This window comes from Thunnus albacares, chromosome 16 (genome assembly GCF_914725855.1).
Source record: "Thunnus albacares chromosome 16, fThuAlb1.1, whole genome shotgun sequence".
NCBI lineage: Eukaryota > Metazoa > Chordata > Actinopteri > Scombriformes > Scombridae > Thunnus > Thunnus albacares.
The window spans coordinates 28314800-28339756 of record NC_058121.1 but is presented as its reverse complement, the minus strand read 5'-3'; the positions used below and the strand labels follow the sequence as shown (position 1 = coordinate 28339756).

At 39.2% G+C, this 24957-nt stretch overlaps 1 protein-coding gene across 3 annotated transcripts in view; it reads left to right on the top strand.

Moving 5' to 3' along the window:
* fam184ab (family with sequence similarity 184 member Ab) overlaps nt 1–24957 on the top strand; it is a 148478-nt gene that overhangs the window by 65140 nt on the left and 58381 nt on the right. For all 3 annotated transcript variants that reach the window (XM_044376348.1, XM_044376351.1, XM_044376349.1), the window contains exons 7-11: nt 1832–1967; nt 3578–3759; nt 7500–7685; nt 22447–22569; nt 23727–23888. In XM_044376348.1, the coding sequence (XP_044232283.1) occupies nt 1832–1967; nt 3578–3759; nt 7500–7685; nt 22447–22569; nt 23727–23888 (789 nt within the window). The remainder of the gene's footprint in view (nt 1–1831; nt 1968–3577; nt 3760–7499; nt 7686–22446; nt 22570–23726; nt 23889–24957) is intronic.

Genomic DNA, 24957 nt, shown 5'->3' with positions numbered 1-24957 from the left:
CCACTGTAACGTAGGATGTTATTGTGCTCACACAGTATGTGAGTGAAAATCATTAGTAGCCCGTTGATATTAATGATGGTGTGAAATTGTGCGCAGCTGCAGAATGAATAACAGGGAAACACTGAGTGTACAGCTCATATTATAGTGATTCATTAAATGTGTTACTGTTGTAAATGAAAATATCATACAGAGAAACATATTAGTGTATTAATTGTTATCCAATGAAATGAGTAATTTACAGGGGGGGGGGGGGGGGGTGGGTTGCCTCTGACACACACACACATCAAATCTAATTTGTGTGGCTCCTCAGTGGTTATTATCATACTGAGGTTTCATTGTCTTAGCTGTAGCAGCAGTAATTAAGTTTGAGGCAGGCCGTTTGATGGGATTGAAAGATGTGAAATTACCTCTGAGTTCTTACAGAGTGCTTTAGGAGAGCTCTGAATCGCGCAGCTACTGTACTCATGTGTGTCTGTGGATGTATGTGTGTGTGTCTGTGGGTGTGTGTGTGTGTCAAATGCCTCCCTGAAGTCTAGTCCTTATTAACTGAGCATTTTAATTCTTGATCTTCAGTATTAGGAATATTCTACCAATATGCCGCATACTGTAACTTTGGTTGTTCAACATGTCTGAAAATGTATTCAAACTATTGTCTTATACAGCTACAACTTACACAATTACACCAACTACATGTAAATGTCCTGCAAATGTTCTCATGATGCTTTACTAGAAATATACTATATGCAATGTGACCATGCAACAGCTGTTTTCTAAGATGATCTAAATATTGTGATCATCATAATATTCCAGTAATTGTATCCTTTCATTTGAACTCCAGTTCTGCACTTTAACATGAACCTTTCTGTCCCAGTCCAAGACCTTGTTAAGTCTCTACTAAATGTATTGCATGTTACTATTTTAGAATAACCAGGGCATTTATTACATTTCTTAAGGTGTCAAATTGCAGAACAGTAGGGATGCAACTAGTGATTATTTTCTTGATTAATCAAGTAGTTGTTTGGTCTATAAAATGTCATAAAAAGTGCTCATTATAACTACTTAAAGCCCGAGGTGACATCTTTAAATGTGTTGTTTTGTCCATACAACAGTCCAAAACTCAAAGATATTCAGTTTACTATCATGTATGACAAAGAAAGCATTTAATCATCACATCTGAGAAGCTAAAACCAGCTAATTTGTTGGCATATTTGCTCAAAAAATTACTGAAATGATTATCAAAACAGTTTCTGTCACTCGATTAATCGACTAATCGTCGCAGCTCTACAGAACAGCTCCCCAACTAATCAGTGAAATCTGTGACATTTTTAGTGAAACAGACAGCAACTAATGGGCTTCATAACCAATAAATAGGCAAACTGATAAAGTGCAACAACAAATAGTTACTCAAAGCAACTTTTACTGAGGTTTCACTCCAGTTTAACCTCTCTGTCACCACTTCAGGAGAATAAGACGCAAGTAAATTTTGATGCTTGGATCACCATAGCAACATTTAAGGGTTGGACACACTTGGACAAACAAGTGTGATAGCTTATTTTACTTAATCAATACCTTGGTGTTCAAGGTTTACTTCAACAGTGGGAAGAATGTCGGCGGTCTGCTGGGATCGATGGGGTCAACAGACTTTATTTCTTTCTTCAAAGTTATTTGAGTTTGTCTGTTTTCATTGACGTCTGTCTCTGGTTTTAAATTACTTCCCCCTCTTCTGGATAATGATTCTCCTGTACTGTCAGCCAGATGTAGTTTCTACGTTTATGTTAATAGAGTTTCCTCTCTTCTCCTCCGCTCTCTGTTCTATTGAATTCTTCTGCAGGACTTAACCAAGCAGCTGGACGAAGTGACCCAGAACTCAGAGATTGTGGAGATCCGTCAGAAAGAAGCTGAATGTGAACTGGAGGCAGCCAGAGATCGAGTTCAGCAGCAAGCGACTGAAATACTGCTCAAAGCCAGTAAGACCGTCTAGGTTTACCTGCTTCTCTCTCCTCTCCTCTCCTCTACCCTACACTCCCTGGGCTTGTCGTGCAAACACATCAAACATATCCACTAACAGCTCCTCTCATCTTGTCAGAGGCATCATACCCTGTAACGCTTTAATGGCGTACTGCTGTATATTCAAGCTAATGGTACTCCCAGTCCCTCAGAGGCAGTGGAAACCTTTCTCACATCAATTATGCCCAGTTTAAGGTGTGTGTTTGTGCGCGCACACGTTGGGCAAGTTGTGTGCCGGAACCTGATTTAATAACTTATGATGTCTCTCCCTCAGTAACAACATTACATAAACATTACTGTTTGAAATGTATGAGCAATCACAGCACAGAATTATGCTCGACCCATTAGCTCCTATGAGCTCCTCGTGCACAATAATGTTTTATCTGCATGTGAGAGACACAAATAACTTCCAGCTGACAAATGCAACTGTGACGTTCACATGTACTGCCAGTGCAGATCATGGCTCCTTATTTATTAAAAGTCTAGAGGAGTGAAGACATTTTGGGAGCAAATGTCTTTCATTTCAGGATGACAGTTTAACTTTTATCCACAGCTGATTAAGCACCTGTCAGCACAGCGTTTAAAAATGTTAGTTGTACTGGTTACTTATATTAAAGCTTAATTCCAGTTTATTGAAACTTGGGTCCTATTTTTGTAATTTTGACAATAATTTCTAACGTCATTCTCACCAAAGTAATTTCAGATATCTGGTCCGACAGTGAAAGGAAACACGAGCTGTCAGATGACGTGACAGGTGGTAAACAAACCGGTAATTTAGGGCGATGATCTGAACCACTTTATCTAAAGGTAAAATGGAAAGTGACAGCTCCTGTGAGGCTGGCAATAATCCCTCATTGCATAGAAAAACTGCGTGTGTGCACAACTACTGCAAGTAGGTCAAAGATGAAGCAGGAGGCCGGTCTGTAAACTGTGATGGAATGTCACAAATAAGTATGAGGATTTGTTCCTGATCATCTGACTGCTTGTTTAGCTTGTTACCAGATGTTAACTTAACATAATGTAAACAACAACCTAAATCTCAAAAATAAGATCCAAGTTACAATGAGCTGCAAAATGAAGGATGCTGAAGTCATCTCCCTGCATAGCTAGCTAGCTATTAGGCTACATCCATGAAAGTTTCTGGTAGAAATGTAACAGGCGTGGGTCAGATGGATGTAGCTGTAGAGGTTGTTGTAATTAACTTAGAGAAATAACAACTCTTAACCCCCTGAAATGTCTTTGATTGTCCTGAAAAACATGAATAGCTCTTAGAAACCGCTACAACAACCACCATGTGAAATGATCCCCTCTTCTAAAAGAAATCAGCTAACATGAACACGATAAAAAAAACAAAATGGCAACTCAGCAAACTTTAGTGCAATTCCACAACTCTCTGAAACTCCAGGACAAAGTTAAAATTTGAGATGTGCTGACAAGACTTTATTTAACAAGTGTGTCAGTTGCAACGATAAGGAACCTTCAAGACTGACAATATGCAGATGACACACTTCCCTATTTGTATTCTTCTCACCCATGTCGGCTCTGTCCTGTGCTCTCTGTCCTGTCATAGGTCAGATAAGCAGCCTGCAGGCCACCCAGATGACCCAGGAAGCAGCCATCAGGGACCTGGACAACGAGCGGAGCCGGCTGAAGGACAAAGTGCTGAGGATGGAAGAAGAGAGGGAGGCCCTGCAGAGCCAGAGCCAGGCCCTGGAGGAAAGACAGAAACAACAGATCCAGTCCATGGAGAAGGTGTGTGTGTGTGTGTGTGTGTGTGTGTGTGTGTGTGTGTGTGTGTGTGTGTGTGTGTGTGTGTGTGTGTGTGTGTGTGTGGGCTGCTAAACCAGTGCTGTGGATGAACAGCAAATGATTGGATGAACAGTTGTCGAGAAAATCGAATATTGGTTGCCAGCTCAGGTAGAGAGGTAGACAATGCGAAGAGAGAGAGAGAGAGAGCCTAGCCTAGACATGAATTCTAAGAATATTATAATATGTAAAACATTAACTAAGAGTATTAAAATATATAAAAAACGTTATGATGTAGTTGTTTCTGTATAGATACAGAAACAACTACATCTGCTGTATGTTGCAGCTATGCATCTGCATGGCGGCCATATTGGAGAGTTCAAGATCTGCTGAATGTTTTCTTTTAACGATATATTTTAAATTCTCATCGAAACAACTTCACACTCAGCACTGCACTTCCTTGGGTCCTCGGCAATACACCCACCAAGTGTGAAGTAGATCGGATGAACGGTTGTCGAGAAAAGCGAAGGACATACATACATACAGACTCCTTCCCCTTATAATTAGATAACTCCTCGCATAAAAAGTATGACAATTAAACCACCAAGAAAACTCAAGCAAGCATTACCATGTATAGCAAGATGTAATATGCATGCTAAGATTTTCGGAGTTTATGAAACCACAAAAACATCACAATTTCAGAGTCAACAAACCAGACTGTCTCATGTTTCAAGTTGGGTGTTTGTATTCTCCATCTCTCTGATGTAGTCTGAATACTGCATAACTTCCTTTAGATGATTATTCAGTCTGTTCAGACCTCACTAACTTCACAATCAGACCAAACAGCTTTTCACTAGTTTGTCTAGTTTGTCCACACAACTCTATCATGTACATTTCCAGCTCTATATTTATATTCTGGGGCTCTACTGGAATATCTTTGCATGATTTACAGTTAAAAACTCCTCATTTATCTTATACTGGTCCTTTATGCAGCCCCTCAGTTCAGCCTCTGTCTGAAACAGGCCGTTTTAGCTCCTGTCTCTTTAAGGCCCCGCCTCCTGATGAGCCCACTCTGTTCTGATTGGTCAGCTCTCAGAAGATACCCCTCTGCAGACATCCGCCGGCTCTGGAGGCTACGTAAACAAACAGTAGTAGTAGGATTTCACTTCTTTTTCTGGAATATGTGAGTGGACAACAAGAACAACATTAGAAACAAAGGCTACCAATGGACAGCCATTTGTGGGCGTGTGCAAACAATATGATGTCATCACGAGGAGGAAGCGTTCAGGGCTGGTTGAAGCCCCGACTTTTGACTCGCAGGGAGCATTTTTACATAGGTTCACCTCAAGTTTTGGACATTTCATCATATTTAATATAGATATCAGACTTCATTAAGAGTATAAAATAACAGAAAATCACAAAAAGCCTGTTATGTCCCCTTTAAGTTATCCTCAAAATTCAGCCTCTGGGAGAAAAAGCCCAAAAGTAAAAGAATATTTTGGCCCATAAATCTTATTTGCCCTTAAAATGAGATAAACAGATTGCTTTTTTGATTCTTTTTGGTTTGTCCTTTTTTTCTTCATTTATTGTGGTTTTGCATCACCGACTTCTCTGTGACTTTTCAGAGTCAGTAATCCCTCTGTGTACTCTTCTGGGGTTTATGTTCTGCCCTGAGCCGGTTGTTATTCATATATTTGTAGAGAAAAACAACATTTTTAGGTATGAGCATATAGTTATATGCAAAGAAGTTTTTCCATCTCGCTGTCTGTATTTCTTTACCTTAAGAGTTACTGATTCACATCTGTTGCAGAATAGTTGTAGAAATGTTTACTGATGATTAGGAAGGAAATTAATCATATGTACGTAGCAAAAACTGACCCTCAGCCAACCGTTGAAAGGATCAAACCTGTCGATCACTGCATTTACAAATTTTGAAGAAAAAGAAAGCTGCTCTTCTTTTTTTTACAAACCAAGCAAGTGTAAAGGTCAGATGATTTAAGGAACAGTGTAGTCAGCAGACCAACCACAGCTGACGGTAAATGTCAAGTGTAGCTGCTTCATGTGTGTTTTCTCGTCCTTTTATCTCTGACATTTGTGCAGTGTAATCCTCTGGGAGCTGCTAGAGTTCTCCCACCGAGCGAAGCTGCTGTGAATATGAATGTCTTCCTGAGAATAATGGAAGATCTCGCATCTTTCTGTTATGGCGGCAGCAACATCCCGTAGTACCTGACTGATTTCTGCGTTAAACGGATTAACCAGAATAATCTGGGTTTGGTAATCTTTTCTGGTAAAATATAGCAGAATGTAAGCAGTGATTTGTGGATCGATTGTGGTTGAAAATAAGCAACATTAGCAAACTGGAAAAGACATTTTAGATGTTATTATGATTGTCTATTTAGCAGTTTAGTTTTTCACTTTGGTCTTTGCTTTTTTCTATTTTCTTGTTCTCTCTTAGATATTTTCCCTTCAGGTTTGTTTGGCTGTATGATTATGAGGGATGGAAGTTACAAAAATTAATTGATAAAAATGGATGTGAAATGAAAAATAGAGTGATAAATAATTAGGTGATTTAATTCATTTAAAGCCGATTCAATTAAAACAGTCGTGATATGATGAAAACAGCAACATTCACAACACAATACAGCAATTTATCTTTTAAAGAAAATGACCTCAAAGATGACAGTAGCAAAAACTTAAAATGATGAAAATGCTTACAAATTAAAAAGGGAAGTCATTTGAAAAATAGTGATAAATTGTTTATTGATTTGATAAACTTGATTGACATTTTATTTGAACCAGTGTTGCTCTGATAATCAGCTGATCTGTGTTCATCACTCAGAATATCCAGCTGACATTTATCATTTACAGCAACGCTTCTTCTGTTACTTCCACCCAAAATGTCAATAAAAAACAACCTGCCCACTAACTAACTAACAAATACAATGTGTATTTAGAGATGCAGATTTCACTTTGAAATCGACTGTAATTCGCTCAATTCTGAACCGATTTTCATGACATTTGGTTTGTTATAAATGTGAGAAACTGAACATGATACTGGTTACATGTTGGAATTAAAATCAGTTACTGGGAGCGGATCTAATTAGCTCTATGCCCAAACATTAACCTTCTGATTAGCCATAACTTCCACTGGGACATGCAAGCTCCGATCTCAACGTCAAGTTTAATTATTTAGAATTTCAGCTTTTGTGAGTAGATTTCTATTATATAGATATCTATTATATTGTTCTAAAGCCGTCTGGTTGGTAGCTGCTTCCTGTTGACAACATCCAGTAAAGTAACCTTTAAACTGATGTAGGAGCCAATCACTGAACAGCATGCTTTGAATTAACCAGTTAATTGCATCTGACTGACACCAGTTTGCATCAAGACTCCACCAAGAATCAATCAATAATCCCATTATCAATAATTGTCTTCAGCTGGTTGAATTTTACCGCTTCAGGAATAACAAATTTGAGTGTGAAATGGTGAGAAAGATGGCAATAGATATAATTTCAGATACAGAAAGGCAGACTGCAGGATTGATTCCTTGGCTGTCACTTAGTAAACACTGGCAATATGGCTGAATAATGCAGCATATGGTGTGAATAGCAGCCCAAGCTCTGTGTGTGTGTGTGTGTGTGTGTGTGTGTGTGTGTGTGTGTGTGTCATCTTTCACAACTCAACCTTTGAGCATATTTTAATCGTGTGTGCGTGTGCATGCATATTTGTTTTTCTGTGTTTGTCAGACCCTCGGTGAGGAGAAAGTGTCCCACGAGAAGGAAATGAACAATGTGCGAGCCCGATACGAAGAGGACGCCAGCCAGATGAAGGAGAGCCAGGCTCGAGCTCTGGAGGAAGTGGCCAAGAAACACAGAGTGACCCTGGAGAACGCTCTCAACAACGCCGAGAAGGACAAAAACCGCCTGCTGGCTGTGAGTACAAACACACACACACACACACATATATATATATTTATATTAACTTCAAGGTAAAAGTTGTTCAAAAAGAAATGTTGTTCCTGCTTTGATGAAAACAAAAGGATCTATGGATGAATAAAGATGAGTATACGTCTGACAGTGTTTTCATCAGACGGTGACTCTAGCGGGGCACAATTAATGCAAACTCACAAGATTCATTTTCAGATTGCTGCGTCTTGTGTAATCAGCGTTTATTGCCCGTCGCCGGCGGAAAATGAACAGCTGTATATTTTAATTGATCCTGCATCATCAAGCTCGGGGCTCCATCTCGATGGCGCCATAAAGATGGCGTCCTTGGGAAGTTTGTTTACTCCGGTTCAGTGGGAGGATTACTCTCTTTACGGAGGGAAGTACATGAAGTGTAATTTTAGGTATTTTAACTTTCAGTATTTTCAGTTTGTGCAACTTCATGTTGTTACTCCATTGCAATATAGACGGAAATATTTATTTTATACTTCAGTACATTTATTATTGATGTAGTCACTCGCTATGTTAAAACTAAAAAATGACACCAACACATATTATCATCTTATAAAATGTGATATCTTGTTATATATTTAACTACCCAACAGTTAACTCCACTGACACCAACAACATTTACACCTATACATGAATGCATGAATAATAATGATTATGTAACTGCAGGACATTTTGCATAATATGTGTTTTCACTGTTGATACTTTACATATATGATCTTATTCATACTTTCATATTTCAGCTTAAACCTGCATTAATTGATTCGTTTGCTCCTTTGGGGCAACGCAACAATCTGTAAACATAACATTCACATATTATGAGCTTATAAAGATGTTAATGGCAAATGTGTTAGCAAACAGTTGCCTATTAACACTTCCTGCAGACGCAGAGCAACGCTGCCATTCATTTGGTGTTGTGTTTCTTGACAAATGGAAGACCAGTATGTTTATTTCCACCAACTCCTGAGGGAAATATCTGCTCCACGCTGTTCACCAGCTAGTCACTAACTATGTCTGTCTGCCAGTTGGTGCTGGTTTGGCAGCTTGCAGTGGACTCGTGTCGTCTGCTGTGGCTGGAAAAAAGGTTGTGAGAGTGAAAAATGCTGTAAAACCAAAACAATGAGCTGAAAGACACTAAAACGCTCTGCAGGGCTGAAGGAAACTGGCTGATAATTCTCTATTGGTTTGTTACAATGAGCGACTCCTTTCACCTCACGCATCATATTTGATCCAATGCTAGTATAATCTAAAGGTATTGATTAGGGATGTACAATATTATTGGCATGTCATCGGCATTGGCTGAAATGAACCTTTTCTGCCGATTATGAGAGGCCAATTTGCTGCCTTCTCCTCCGCTGCATAACTGTGTTTCCCTCCATGGACTGTTTCACCCTGACAGTCCCGGTGTTTCCTCCGCAGACTCCACTTCACTCAGCTGCCCGTCAGACCCGCTGCTTCTTCTAGTGGAGGCTAGCTGGCTGTGCTTCCCTCCGGTCATGCTGCGGCTAACGCTCCGCTAGCCTCTCAGCTAACGTTAGCCTCGGCTCTCCATGTGGATCCAACCGGAGCACCGAGCCCCGGTTTGTTATTCAGGTTAAAGTGGGAAGAAGCAGCTGATCTGACGGGCAGCTGAGTGAAGTGGAGCCTGCGGAGGAAACACCGGGACCTTCAGGGTGAAACAGTCCGCGGAGGAGCTGCTATGTTCAGCTGCACAGATAGGAAACACCTCGGCTGACAGGATGTACCACTCTGTTTGGGAAAAAAATCTTTTTGGTGTATAACGGCGGTTGGCGACCAGCGTATTAGGTGCATTACCGCCATCTTCTGCTCCGGAGTGTGGACCAGAGATTAAATCCTACACATTAATCCTGTCTGTCTAATAAACTCAATGAAAACTCTACTGCTGCTCCCACTTGGCAGCTTCATTAAAGTTTTAATGCTGAGCTCCTGAACTCCAGTCTTCCTCAGTTCTTCCTTCATATATTGTCTTTCTTGATCATATTTAGTACAATCTATGCTTGCATGTGTAATAGTCTCCTCAGCCAGCTGGAAAAAATATGTTCAGATATCGGTATCGGCCTCAATGAGTTGGAAATATCAGCATATCGGCAAAAAATCCAATATCGTGCATCCCTAGTATTGATCCATTGTTAATGTAAAAATGTTGAGTAGAGCAGCTTTAAGTAACCAGAATTCATTCACTCGCTGCACAAATCTGCAAGTTGGCAGGATGAACGGTGATATTAACTAATATAAAACTGAACAGTATGATATTCACGGATGATTCAGTCCAAATACAAGCTGTCAGCTCTCTCTGCGTTCTCCTGCCAAAAGATTTGGACCTGTCGCACCACTTCAGTCTGTCGATGTTATATTTGTTGATGAATGAGTGGTGATTATGGATGACAGACATGGTGTGGTGTCTGCATATGTTTTCATACCACTGACCACAGTTATATTGTGCTGCAGATGACAGTGTCTGGCACCCTAAATACGCTTAAAACACAGGTTATGAAGTAAATGCATTCCTGTATAACCACAGTGCTCTGCTGTTGGGAGGTACTTGTTCAGAGAGGAGACAGAATGACTCATTTACTCTTCTTCACAGACACTCTGTGAACTGGTTGAGGGATTTCAAGCCTTCCTCTCTAACCTCTAAGCTATCTCTGAATCATTCACTGACTGTACCATCTGCTACCAGAGCTGGAAAGAAGCTGTGAGCTCTGCTTGCCTGGAGACTGTGAATTGTGAATGTGAAGTGTCTCATGGAGGTCGAAATATTGTCACAAAAGATTTTTTTTTGCTTGAAATGAATAATTATGGAGGAATGAAACACTGTATACAGACTTTGGTGTTGAAATACAGCCGATTATTATTATTATTATTATTGTTGACCTTCCTACCTATGTTTTGGTTGGTAATCTTCTTGACAATAAATGCTTCTCTCTCATAAAGAATGAACTAGATTCTTGTAATCAATATTACGCACATTATATCAGCTAAAAGAGTTATAACAGTAGGAGAAAACTGCAGATTGGGTAAATAAAACGGCTTTTCACCGCCATCATTAGGACACAGTGGTAATAAATATTTATCATAGACAACATCTAGTGTGTGTTAGACTTTAGAGAGTGTAATTATTGGAAAACTATCAGACATTTGGATTTATTTGGATTTATTTCCACTAAACTAGAAAGAGAAACAGGTCGAAGACACATAAAGAGAGTTTGGGTTTCTTGGCGCTGCTAAGATGTCACAGCTCAGAGAACGATGGTTTCAACTTTGTTTATAGTACAGAAACTGTTCACATTTTTCAGAGAACTCTCGGATTTAATGACTCTACTGACTGGATCTATTACACTCAGAGTAACTCTGGTGTTATTGTGCTTTATATAGAAGAACTTAGTAGAGCTGCAACATTAAGTTGATTCATCGATCAGACAGTCGACAGAAAATGAATCAGCAACTATTTTAAGAAAATATTCTAAGATTCTCTGATTCCAGCTTCTTAAATGTGAATATTTCTGGTTTCTTTAGTCTCTATGACAGTAAACTGAAAGTCTTTGGACTGTGATTGACACCATTGTCTGACATTTTAAAGACCAAACAATTAATTGATTAATCAAGAAAATAATCTAAAGATTAATCAATAAAGAAAATAATTTGATTTGATTTATTGAACAGGACGGTGTGCAGTATTAAGCATAAATGATGCCCCAGAGTTAGCTTGAAGCTAATTTGCATCCGTAGTCCATTATAATCAAAACATACAACATCACAACAACAAACAGTACAAAGCAAAAAACAAACAAACAAACAAACAAACAAACAAAAAAAACCCACTAAGAACACACCATACAAAATACAAAGCTACACACAACAGCACATCACAGACACCCACATCAGTTAAAAATGAATAATGTAAACGAGGCTCAGTGGTCACACAGCTGATTGGTCTTTAGTTGATTTTTTAATTTGGCCTTGAATGTATTGATAGATTGATAATTGTTATTTACAGCCCTAAAACCAAGATAATCTCAAGTAACACGTCCAGGTTTATACAACTATCCTTCATTTCCTGAGTGTGTTAACAATTGCAGGATTTATCTTTTTATCTTGAAAAATATAAAATACTGTTTAAAAGAGACAAGCTGTTACTGTTAGATACTGAGCAGCTCTTCACTGCAGCACAGAAATGAGTCAGTGAAGCTGATGCTGGAAGCAGCAGTTTAATCCCTGAAGAATTTAGCGGCAGAGAAAGTGACAAAAAACTACATGAAGATGGTGTGAAAGGTCCGACAACAGAGACAGAAAACATGATCTTTGAATTACACGTTCCTGCATCTTCTGACATCATGTCAACAGGAGCAAAACCAGAGGAGACCAACTACAGCGTATGACGCAATAAACCAGCAGTTTATTACACATACAGAATAAAGGTTTGGGATTTATAATCTCTCTGCATGCATGTATATCATAATGAATGCATTAATCATACATAGGCCAGTGACAGGAGCTCGAAGAATTATTCAAAAAAATCTGCATTTTTCTCAGATGTTTATAGGCTAAAATACATCAAAAAGGGGCTTTACTGGTGACTCAGAACCTGGAGAAGTCAAAGCAGGAAATGCAGCCTACTGACGTGGGAGCATGTTTATATTTATCACTTCTCAACGTCATTCAGGACGCTCCTGAGCTCACGCAACCACGGTTGCTTGAATTGTGAGCTTCTGTCAGTGATATAATGTTACAAAAGAGAGATGTGCGCTCCCCCAAAAAAAAGGCAAATAAAAATAAATTCTCAATGAAAACAACAACACTCGGAGAGACACGGTGGCTGATGGGAAACACACACGTGGAGACGATCAGCAGTCTGACTGATGAGTCACACAGGTGATAAAAATGTCTTGACGCTCTTTATGTGCTATTTTTGGGGGGCGATGCTAAATCTGCTACACACAAACAAACACACAGCAGCAGCTTCAGTGTGTAAGTGACAGTAAAAAACTGATCAGATTAACTTTCTACCTGCTGAACCAGTTGAAAGTTTGGACACATTTTCTCATCCAAGTAAAGGAGAAGTTGTGTTTAAACTTTTGTCAGGAACTGGCTCAGAGTCAGAGCTCAGAACTGGCTAGACCCTCCCCAACCCTAGTCTTCGTGCTACTACTTGTGGGGGGTTATTATGCACTGCAAAACCACTGGGGCAGAAAAGCAACTGGAAAACCAGCGACCCCCTCTGCAGCCAGGGACGTGCTCCCACGCTAAACATTTACATGACCAATCCCCTACTGGGAAAAAGCCATCCAAACCTTACAGGGGATTAGTGGGTCAACAAAAATGGCTACCCCAACCCAGGCATTGTACTTCAAATGGCCCAACACTTACCTGATTTAAAGCACTAAACAGGCAAAACAAAGTTAGGTAACTAAAACCAAAACAGGGGACAAGTGCTGCTCCTCCACTCCAAACAATTCCTACCCCGAAGAAAATAATATACAACTTCATGTGTGGAACTCCTCCACATTGGCAACAACAGGCCAAAATGTTTGGACGAGCCCCCATTTGCCACAAACTGGCTCAGAATCAGTGACAAAGGAGGGAATCACACATGAGTAAAGCTTTTAAAAATTAGATTTATTGTTAACTTAATATAAAATTGTAATATCAGTTAAATCGGTCATGAATGCGATGTATGGATGAAAGTGAAGTATGTGGTGCGTGCAAGCAAAGCAAAACAAAACAAAACCAAAATATAACCCATCTGGCTGGTGGAGGCCTGGAAGGAAGAGAGAGAGAGAGTTTAACAAGAAGACACTTTAATAGGCTGGAGGCCTAAACTACCCAGGTGCAGGTAGTTCCCTGACGTCCTCTCCAACCCCGCCCACTGGCTCCTGAACCTAGAAGCCAAAGCGACCTCTTAAGCAAAAGGCAAAGGGGGACGTCACACTTTTGACTGGTTCTGTAGGTAAGGAAGTGTGTACATTTCTGTGGTTTTATGTCACATATTTTGATATTTGTCACTCTAAATGGTCACTAAAGGCATCATAAGTGTCTATTTTAATCATATTAAACTCAAAAATCTTTGAAACAAATCAGGAAAGTTGTGAAGTTTGGACATTTAAAAGGGTGAAGGACCCGATAGATGTAAATTCATAGTTGTTCTTGTGAGATGAAAACATTTACTGCACATAAAATGAGTGAAGTAATCAAAATTAGGACAAAATGATGGGGCGGGAAAGGAGATGGATGTGAGTTTTGGCTGAAGGATGTGACTCCTGAAGCCAACCGGTACACGACTGTGTGTGTGTGTGTGTGTGTGTTTCTCTAAAACTTCCAGCATAAATATTTTACTGCTACTTACTTAGAGTGTGGCCAAGCTAACAGGACTTAAGCTCATACATACCGTATATACACCCACTTCTTAGATGGCGCTTTTACGCTGCTTGTCTACTGCATATTCTATGGAATATATTTTTACTCAACGAAACGAGGTTTATCCTCCCGACTCAGCTGAAGTGGATTCAGAAAAATCAGTTCATGAGCTGATGTGGATTTCTCTTGAAGGTACTTCAAAGAAAACAGATTCATGTTTTTATTCCTGTGACCTTTAACATTTGAATTTTTTTTTTTTTTTTTTGAACATCGACCCAGAAAACCCAGAAATCCCCCCCAAAAAAGGCTTTGATGATTTTATAAAGAGACAAAACCTGAGGATGCATCAGTCCAGACTAGACTGTAATATTCACTGCTACCAAAAATATCAAATTCAAATAAGCTTTATTGGCAGATCAGAAATCTACATTGTCAAAGCAGTACAGAAAATTAGAATATAATAACATGTAAATATAAACAATAATTATAAATACAATATAATAAAAGGCATTTTTTACAGATGTAATCACACAGAAACATTTACTACAGAGCTGATTTCTCTCAGATTATGACAAGACTTCTCCTCACATAAACAGGACAGTTTCTGAAGATCAGGGAGGTGCATAAATTCAGGATATATATGATTTATTTTTTTCTCTCAAATCTTTATATTTGTCACAGTATAACAGGGCTGTGTGATATGATGATATATATATATCAACAATATATATCGTTTGACGGTAGAAAAACGTATATCGTTTCATTTTATGTTATATCGTTTATATCGTGGTGTCGCAAATCACACTCTTTACGGCAATATCTTTCGCCATTTGACGACACTTGACGACGCATGTAAGGCAAAGGACGAAGGCAAGACGACATAAACAAACATGGAGGAGTCCAACGAGGAGCTCGTACCAAAGAAAGGGGCTATTTCTGTTGTATGGACGTGGTTTGGGTATGAAAAGTCTGACATGGACCAGAAAACTGTATTTTGCAAATTATGCCGCAGACCGGTCCCTTCGTCAAACTCAAACACCTCTAACCTCTTTTACCACTTACGCAGAAGTCATGTCAAAGAGTACGGGGAGAGTCTACAGATGAGAGCCATGAAAGTACAGCAGAGCGCTCAAAAGAAACCCCAGACTGAGACACACCGTATAGCAAAGATTCACGGTCAGCAGGAGGATTCATGTTAAATAATAATAAGAAGAAGAAGAAACAGGCCTTTCCATGTGGTCATTTTATATAAAATATTTATTCATTGACATTTACAGAAAATGTGCTATATCGTGATATGTATCGTTATCAGGATATGAAATTACCTACATCATGATATGAGATTTTGGTCATATCGTCCAGCCCTTCAATATAACAGGAAGTGAGATTCTGTCTCAACTTCTCCTTTATGACAAAGTGAAGCCAGTCTTGCCTCCCCGGCTGTGTCCATAGAAACATCCATATCATTCTAAACTTCATATAGTTTATAACGTAATAAGGATGCAACTAATGATTATTTAGTCGATTCATCTCACAATTGTTTTCTCAATTGATCAATTAATCGCTTTGTCTATAAAATGTCAGAAAATAGTGAAAAATGCCTGTTAGAGTTTCTTAGAGACCAAACTGACGTCTTCAGATGATTGTTTGATGTGTGACCTCTTCACTCTTTGTTTTTAAATGCATTTACTTTAACTTTCCTTTAAAACAGCTTTTAGTTCCATTCAGATCATCTTATTCACTCAGACACACTCGACAACCTTTTCTTTATTGTTCCTCGACTCTTTAAAGAAACCGGCAGACGTAGTTTAAAGTTTAAAGCTCCATCAGACTGGAATAATCCGCCTCACTGACTCAGATCGATGACTTCTGTCCGTGACTTAAAGACTTCTTTGCTTGTTTACCTTAAATCTACTTGTTCTTGTTTTTGATTGTATTTACTTCCATTTGTAGTTTATAAGTAGACTCAGTACTCTGACATAATGTTGTTTGATCTATTCAATTTTAACTTTTACATTTTTAACTAATTTTATTGTATCCTGTTGCATTAGTGATGATGATTTTCTAACATGTCCAGCTTTATACAGCTATCCTGAATTTCCTGAGTGAGTCAGGTTGATGTTTTTATCTTCAAAAAGAGCAAATAATGTTTAAAACAGACAAACTATTTCTGTTAAATACTGACCAGCTCGTCACTGCAGGACAGAAATGAGTCAGTGAAGCTTTAATCCCTGAAGAATTTAGCAGCAGAGGTGACAAAAAACAACATGAAGATGGTGTGAAAGGTCTGAAAACATGATCTGTTTACTGTGTCGTAAAATAAATACCAGTCTCAGTCTTAATGTAGTATATTCTGTAACATAACTTCTAACTGTTCACGCTGTGTCAGAGAGGTGTCGGTCATTTTTTAGGTTGACAGCTTGTAATGTTTAAGTAGCCAAAGTACATCAGTCACTGAGTTGCAATAGATGAGAAACAAAACACAATAAATAAGTTAGTAAGTAATATATATGAGTACATTAGCAGTGCAAGTCTGATAAATACGGTACAGCAAGGTGCTGCAGTGTAATTGCAAAAACAAATATGGTCATTAAAAGGCGCCGTGTAGAGTTCTGTTTACATTCAGTGTTTCTCATCAATATGTAATATTTGTACCCTTGAGGCCTAACGAGCATGTTGTGTACATTTCCTCATAAACATTTGCAAATCGGTGTTTGAATATATTTTTGCAACATTTCTTAGTGCATTACTGTCACCAAATATCAACAGTTATACAGTATATCATGTTGCACATGTACTTGTGCACATGCATGGTGGACATTGCTCCATAGTGCTACTGGTGGTCAAAACCTCCACAAGACACCTTTAAAGCTATAATATGTAATTATTCCACATTAAAATGTCTAAAAACAACTAGACCTGTGTTATATATGTTGTTGAGTTGTGTACTTACATTATCCCAAATGTTTCCAACAATGTTCAAACCCAGAGAAATCTGTAATTTAATCAAAGTAACGGACCGTTTCATTTGGTCGCCTGTCAATGGCGTCATACCTCCTCTACCAAAGAGTAAACACGCAAGATGCATACGGCGGCGCTGTGTTTGTCCGCTACAATGGCGTCTACCAAAGAGTAACTTGCACACATACAAGATAACATCATCGGCGTTGTGTTTGTTCCACACAAACTGTTATAAATGGACTTTTATTCAGTTTTAAGCCACATTTTCATGATAAATTTAGGTGGTTTTTAACTATATCTTTTAGCCGGAAGAAGGATTTTAGTCATTGGACGTCTGGATCTTAAGTTATCAGAGAAATAAACTGGGCAAACGTTAGCAGCAGCTCGGCTAACAGCCCCTCCAGGAAGTCCGGTAGTCGCCAAACATCGTTGGAGAAACACTAATTTTTTTAGGTTTAATTAGTATTTTAACGATACGGATAATTCGGCTCCCGGTAAAAACATCCGGAACGATTAACACTGGAGTAATCCTATCCCAGTGAAGCTGGTTATTTAACAACGAAGACAACAACTCCCATGATCCCTTGCTACTTCACACCGTCATCACACTCCGTCTTTTGTTATTGTTTTGATTGAGACCCCTAGCGGCTGAAATTACATATTGTGTGTTTAAATGCAGACTGACTATACTGGTATGTAAGAATATAACAATATGAGGTTTCCTAATGTTATTGATATGAATGCAGGATAATACAGAAATGTTAGATAGTGTTAAATATAGTGCCTCCAATAAAACAACCTGCCTGTAGCACCACAAAAATCATGTCTTTGTTCTTCTGACTGGTGTTAAAATGGTGGCAAATACCCAAATCCCCAGTATGACATGTTTGTATCCGACATGAAACAGTGAAATTGCCCCCAAGGATTACAAACTGGGCCTTGAGAACAGCTTAATGAGCCAGAGGTCTAGCTGTTCCAAACCACAGCCTGCCACTAATTTGACTGCAGCCGAGGCGTACAGTTCCACCAGTCTGAAATAGCCTCATGATGATGCCTAATCTCCACAGAGTCCTTTATTCCAGTCACATACAGCCATGCGAAAGCAAGTGATCAAGTATTCTCTTGCATCAAAGTTGCATAATGAGGACGTGTTTTAAAATATATTCCACTGTAGACCCGATCGCAGCTGACAGCTACATTAAGAGAAGAGCGCTATGCATTTCCATAGTTATTAGATATGCATTGCATATGCAGACTGCCTCCATTCTGGCCCTGTGTGATTCTCATGGCCTCATATTCCCTCCCACCGTGTTCAGATCTGTACAGTAATTTGCTTTTGTTCACTCCTGTTCATGATTATGCTATCAGTGTTGGTGCAGAAATGTCCAGATTGAGGGAGTGACAGGGAGGAGGAGGAGGAGGAGGAGGAGGAGGAGGATGAGGGGGAGCAGCAGCAGCAGCAGCGGTTCATTCACTCCTCGTTCACCCACCGCTGCTGCTTCAGTCATCTGTTTAGCTTCTTTTCTGCAAAACGACGGGGCGGACTGATGAGAACAAAAAAGCGTCTTCATCCCTCTATTCTTTATCACTTGATTCTTTTGTCTGATCGAAGTTTCATCAAGTCTAGTTAATCATCTTTTCTTTCATCACCTCCATTCTTTCATCACTTTAAATTGTAATGAGAGTTGTCTGAGAGAAGGCTGGGTCTGGAATTTAAATGAATAGGTCTGCTCTTCCTCGGTCTCGCCCTCTAAATCGAGCCGCGAGGCACGACAGATATTCTGATATGTCATATTAGATTTCTCTCCACCGACCGGTGGCCAGAAAACTCTGTTCTTGATATGATCAGACTGATGGGAGTCACCCTATGCTTCCACAAATTCTATTTTTAATACAGTATGTTGAAAATATTCTGTATTTTTTAAATATATGTTTTGATTAAGCTGAGATGTGGTGCATGGCAACAAAGTTACATCAACAAATGTACACCTCACATACCGCAGCATCTCAGTCTCACTATAGAAAATGTATGCTGGCAGGAAATCATCACAGGGTTTAATCAAGCGAAACTTTAAAGCACAGTACATGTTTTTCAAAATGTATAAGCAGTGAAGAAACAACTGAAGCAGTTGAACACAAGCTTTTTCTTGCATCTGATGTTTATTTAACAAGACAGACACTCAATATTACAGTCATTACTTGACCATCTGTAAAAATGTGAGGTTTTCTAGTAAACTAGTAAATCTCCTGTATAGTTTAAATAGTCATACTCTCCTTCCTTCCTCACAATACTTTATTCACTGTAGAAAATGCAGAACAAAGTGTTTAAAGGTGGACTAATCAGTTGTTTTAGTATCTTTCAGCTCTTTGTTTTGGTTTTACAGACCACAGCTTCACTGGTTCAGGGCAGCCTCACTGTTGTCATCATTCTAATTTCCAGCAGCAAGCAGCTGTTTTTAGTGAAAAAAGGTCTGATAGTTTGTTCAGACAGGATGTGAAGCACATTTTCACCTTGCGTCCTTTGTGCTGGACCGTTTATTTGCCCCAAACAGCTGTAAGCTAGCTAGCAATGGACACACCGTCTGTTTCTGTGAGTGTTTCTGTGTTGTGTTCAATTCAGCTTTTGACTGAATTCACCAGAGACTCCAGTTCTTTCTGTTATTTCCCTCCAGTCTCTCCCCTTTTCCTTCCCTTCTTTGTACATTTATGAAGTACATTCATTAAACCTTGGGGTGCGCAAATTTCTCGCTCAAGTTGAAACATTTTTAACACTTGGACATACGAACACAAACATAGTGGAGCATCTATCAGTTAAAAAGCCTGATATTTTGCTCAGGAGTTGGTTGAGACCAAAACAGAATGAAAAAGAGAGTAAATGTTTGATTTACATTCATCAGGTGTTCAGAAACATGACGGCTAATGAATGCTAATGTTGCTCCACATCTGCAGGGTGCGATAGGCAGTTTAGAAACATGACCAGCTCCGGGTCTGAAAAGTGAAGCCAATGCAGAAGTGCCTTAAACCTGCATTCTCTCTAATGACCAGCAGGGGGCGACTCCACTGGCTCCAAAAAGAAGTCCGTTTGCATGGAAGTCTATGAGAAAATGACCCTACTTCCCACTTGATTTATCACCTCAGTAAACACTTTCCTAACGAGTTTATGGTCTCAATCGCTAGTTTCAAGTCTTCTTCAATACAGCATGATGCTAACTTTGTAAATTATGGTCCCATTTAATTTAAATTTAACGATAAAGCAGGGTATGCTTTGGGGCGTGTCTATGTTGTTATTGACAAGTTGTTACCATGGAAACAACATTGGTTGAGTAACGTAAACATGGCATAACCCCAGATTCACAGAGTATAGGCGTAGCTATTTCGGTGTGTTTGCAGTTCATGAAAGTTAATTGTAACATTTTGTTTAGCATCCGGCTGAACTAAAAGACCCTCTAAGGAGTCGAATGTTCAGTTTTTCCAGTAAGTTAATTTTGTTTTAATAGTTTTAAGTCAGTTTTTCGCTAGCAAATTAGCATTAGCATTATCACAGTTAACCATAGACTGCAAATGCTCTGTTCTAACCAAGCTAGCAGCTAGCGTTAGGGTCAGCTCCACCCTCTCATCCAAATATGGCCACTTCTGGCTCCAAAAATCCAAGATGGCGACAGTCAAAATGCCAAACTTAAGGCTTCAAAACGCAAGTCCACAAACCAATGGGTGACGTCATGTGGCTCCATCCATTACTTTATAAAGTTTATGGCTCGGCATAACAAGTTTTTCTTCTGCTGCTCCAACAAAAACAATTCATGCTGCTTTAAGTATCACTTAACTATTACAACTAAACTAACTAAACTAACAAAAAGTTATCACAGCAGGTAAAACAAAGCATTGAGTTGGTGGATCCTCCTACAGTACAACAGTCAAAGCAACATCTTGAAAGAGACCAAGGAGTTGATCAGTTTTGAGATGTCGGTCTTTAGTGTTTTAAGATAGCAAATTACTCAGAGTTCTGATTTTGCCATAAACATGTTTCACCATTATCAGCACCACAAGCAAGCAAATTAAGCAAGCTGAAGAAAAAGTCTTCAGCAAGGTCAAGGAGGCTCCGGACGAACAGTGGATCTGAGAGATCTTGCTGTGGCTTGGGTGGTAGGCAGGTACAGAACTAGCACAGTGTTGGCTTTTTTAAGGCTTGCATCAGGGTACTAAACCTGATGCAAGCAGCCACAGGGCACCAGTAGAGAGGGAGAGCAGAAGTGGGCTCATGTGGAAGTGTTTGAGGAGCTGCAGAGTGTACACTGAAGCATGTTATTGAAATTGTTTAAACTATAGATGCATTTTTGTGTCAGTCAGTTTCCGCAGTTATTATCCCACCGACAGAGAAACTTTCCTCACTGTGAAGCCCCATTCATTTTTATGGAACTGTGTCACAATAGTCAATGAACTAAATGTTTTTTCTACAGCGTTACAAACTCCAGCCTCCTGTGTAATGAATAATGGTGGCAAATTTCATTTGACATTACAGCAATTTCCCTCAGCTCTAATTGTCCTTGGAAAGCTGCAATCATTGCACACCATAACAGAAATCGTTCCCCATTCATCAGCAGACATAATAAGCTTTATCATGGTAACAATGCTGGAGCTCTTTCTCTTCTCTGTCAAGGACAATGGCATTGGTTGAAGTATTTTTAGAAATCTGCACAGATGAATGCAGTCGATATAATGTCAGACAAAGAGGAGAGAGAAGCAGGGTCGGATCTGGAAATTCTGCATTTATATGAAGTATTAGAATTTTGCGACCTACCACTGTCCTAGGCGATGATTTTTATTTCATTTGTTTAATTTACCTTGAATCAACCACACACCCACCTCCTACTGTATGTGTAACAGTGTTATTTCAGGACTTTTGTGTTATTAGATTGGACAAAATCCAAGAAAGCTTGATGTTTCATACCTTGCTTTGACCGTTACTTGACATAAAATGAACTGACTTGACCTCGCATGACATGCTTGACACAAGAGTTTAAAGTCGTATTTGGTCTGTGAGATAATCTGCTATAAAGTTAGTAGCTGAGTGAACTTGATGTTTAGTCTTGAAGATGTTTTGCCACATCAGCTCTGGTTCTGGTTTAACAGAAGTGATGAAGGCTTTTGGATAAGTAGTGACATGTCTGTAGGATCAAACAGCAAGTCCAGTTTACTTTGTCTCATTACCTTTTATGACCTGGATGACTGAGAATAATCATGCTTATGCACTGTTACTTGGTTTCTAATAAAAAATGAACGCAACTTTACTAGCGAGTGACATGTGGATCGAGGCACAAAAGAAATTTATATTTTCAGTTGACGCACTTGATGGCTTTTATGGGTTGTTTTTGACAGATTTGTGTTTTCTGACTGGTTTCTGCAGGAACTGGAGCAGCAGTTTGAGAAGGAACGCCTCTCACTGGAGGAGCAGAAGACGCTTCTCAAGCAGCAGCTGGACGAGATGAGAGAGGAGCTGACATCCAAACTCACTGCAGCCAATGAGGAGGTAGAACATTTAGAACGTAAAACGCGTTCCTGACTACATAAAATCAGTAATAGCTTTGAAATAATATGCATATTTGAAACCATTTTAAGATGTCTTACTTTATCATGCATGTAATGCCTGAAATCTAGTTTTACAAACCCAACATGCATTTAAAAATGTTAATTTTGCTTGTATCATTTGAAATGAATTAATCATTCACTATACTTTTAACCTCTTGTTGGTAATGTCACCTCCAAAACTTAGTCTGAATCCTGAATAATATTTGCGTTTTGAATGTTTAATAGTATTTACCAAGTGAGAGATGAAGTAAACAGTATTTTCTTGCCATATTAGCATCTGAAAAATGAGATGAATGTCACTTCCAAGTGTGTAGCTCCCATCTTCCTAAGAGGACACACTAAAATATACAAAATAAGCAATTTGGAAAATAAACTGTCTGAACCCAAACTGAGCCCAAGAGATATACTGTAGCTATTTAACAGTCCAAATGTGGCAGAAGACCTAATTGGCTTATAGGCCTCTAATTATGTTATTGATAACAGTTATTCCTCTGAAGCCTCAGCTGAATGAATCTGACTGGTTTTTAAACCAGACCCTGATTGTGCCTGAAAAGACAATTTTAGTAAGAACTTTCTTCTTCTTCTGTAAGAAGATAATTTAAAATGTAACCTGTTCCAACCTGCAGAATTAAGTATTCTAACTTTTGTTGTAGTTTAAAACTGAATGGGAGTCAAACTTTTTCTGTGGTCTTAGTTTTAAATGTTGAGCTTTCATTTCTCTCTTAAAACAGTGTTTTTCTGTGTATAAACCTGCTGCCACAGTGTGTTTGTTGCTGTTGATTGTGTTCTCCATGCACATATTTTCTAAGTAGTACTTTTCTTTTAAAATGAATGGTAAATGAATATCTGATGCATTGCAGAGCTATCTTGCCACGTTGGCAAAAAGTATATGGGATTGGCTCATTTAAAAATCAGAAATAGAAATGGGTATTGAATGCATTTTTGATGGAAATTCCATCTCGCTGAGCATAAAATGCTGATGTGGTTTCAAGGTTGCTGCCGCACAGCCTGAAGTGAAACAGAGCAGGGGCTGTGGGTGTAGTTTATTCTCTAACTCTGGCTGTCTGGCTGTTTGTCCCTCGTCTCTCCTCCCCTCAGGTGTCTCGGCTGCAGGAGGAGGTGCAGCAGGGCGAGCAGGACATCGGAACCGCTGAGGGACAGATCTCCACGCTGAAGGAGGCGCAGGACAAACTGCTGGAGGAGCTGGATGCTACCAGAGCCCGACTGAGAGAGACAAGCAACCTGCTGACTGCACTGCAGGTCTGCACACACAAACATTTATTTATCCCGCACTTTTGAGGACACTCGATCACATAATGCAGTTCTTATTCCTAGAACTCTAACCCCTGACCCTGACCCCAAACCCATAACCCATAACCCTAACAATAACCCCTAACCCTAACCATAACCATAACCCTAACCCCTAACCCTAACCCATAACCCTGACCCTAACCCTAACCCATAACCCTAACCCATAACCCTTACCCATAACCCTAACCCATAACCCTAACCCTAATCCTTAACCCTAACCCATAACCATAACCCTAACCCATAACCCTAACCCTGACCCTAACCCTAACCCTGACCCTTCTAACTACAGAACCCCGACTCAAACCTTTGTAATTCTAACCTAAACCCTAATCCTAAATCTTAACAGCCCATTAAAGATGTGAGGTCACTCAAAATGTTCTCTTTTTAAAAATATCCTCACTCACAAGTTCTCACATAACACACAACACCACTGCTTTATTAAGGCTGCAAATATTACATTATTAATTCATCAATTGTTTTATTACTCTATTAATTGTTTAGCCTATCAACACTTAAAGAAAGAAGTGGTAAGCCAGACATCAAGGTGACATTATTGAATTATTTTTTCCCACCAACAGTCCAAAACCAAAGATTATTTAACTTGGAATGATGCAAAACAACGAGAAGCAGCAAATCCTCACCACTGAGAAGTTGAAGCCACTGAATGTTTTGGATTTTTCCTTCCAAATCCAAATGATCATTCAGTTCTCAGAATTGGTGCCAATTCATTTTCTGTAGAAAGCAGTGAAACTATTTCTAGAATATAATGTGCCGTAGAATTGGTTTTGACCAGAGTGGGTTTCAGAAGGTCTTCTGTGTCACCACTGCTTTTGGATCAAAACATTTTGTGCTGGCTGTTAGCAATGTCAATCTAAGAGGCTTTAACCTTTTTTCACGCTACAAAAAATCCCAAAAAATGTCCAAATGTTTTCAGACTTGCCTACAGACCTGATTTGTGTCCAGCCGGAAAAGCCTATGAAGTGGCATTTAGACTGTGATAGCACACTCACACTGTCTG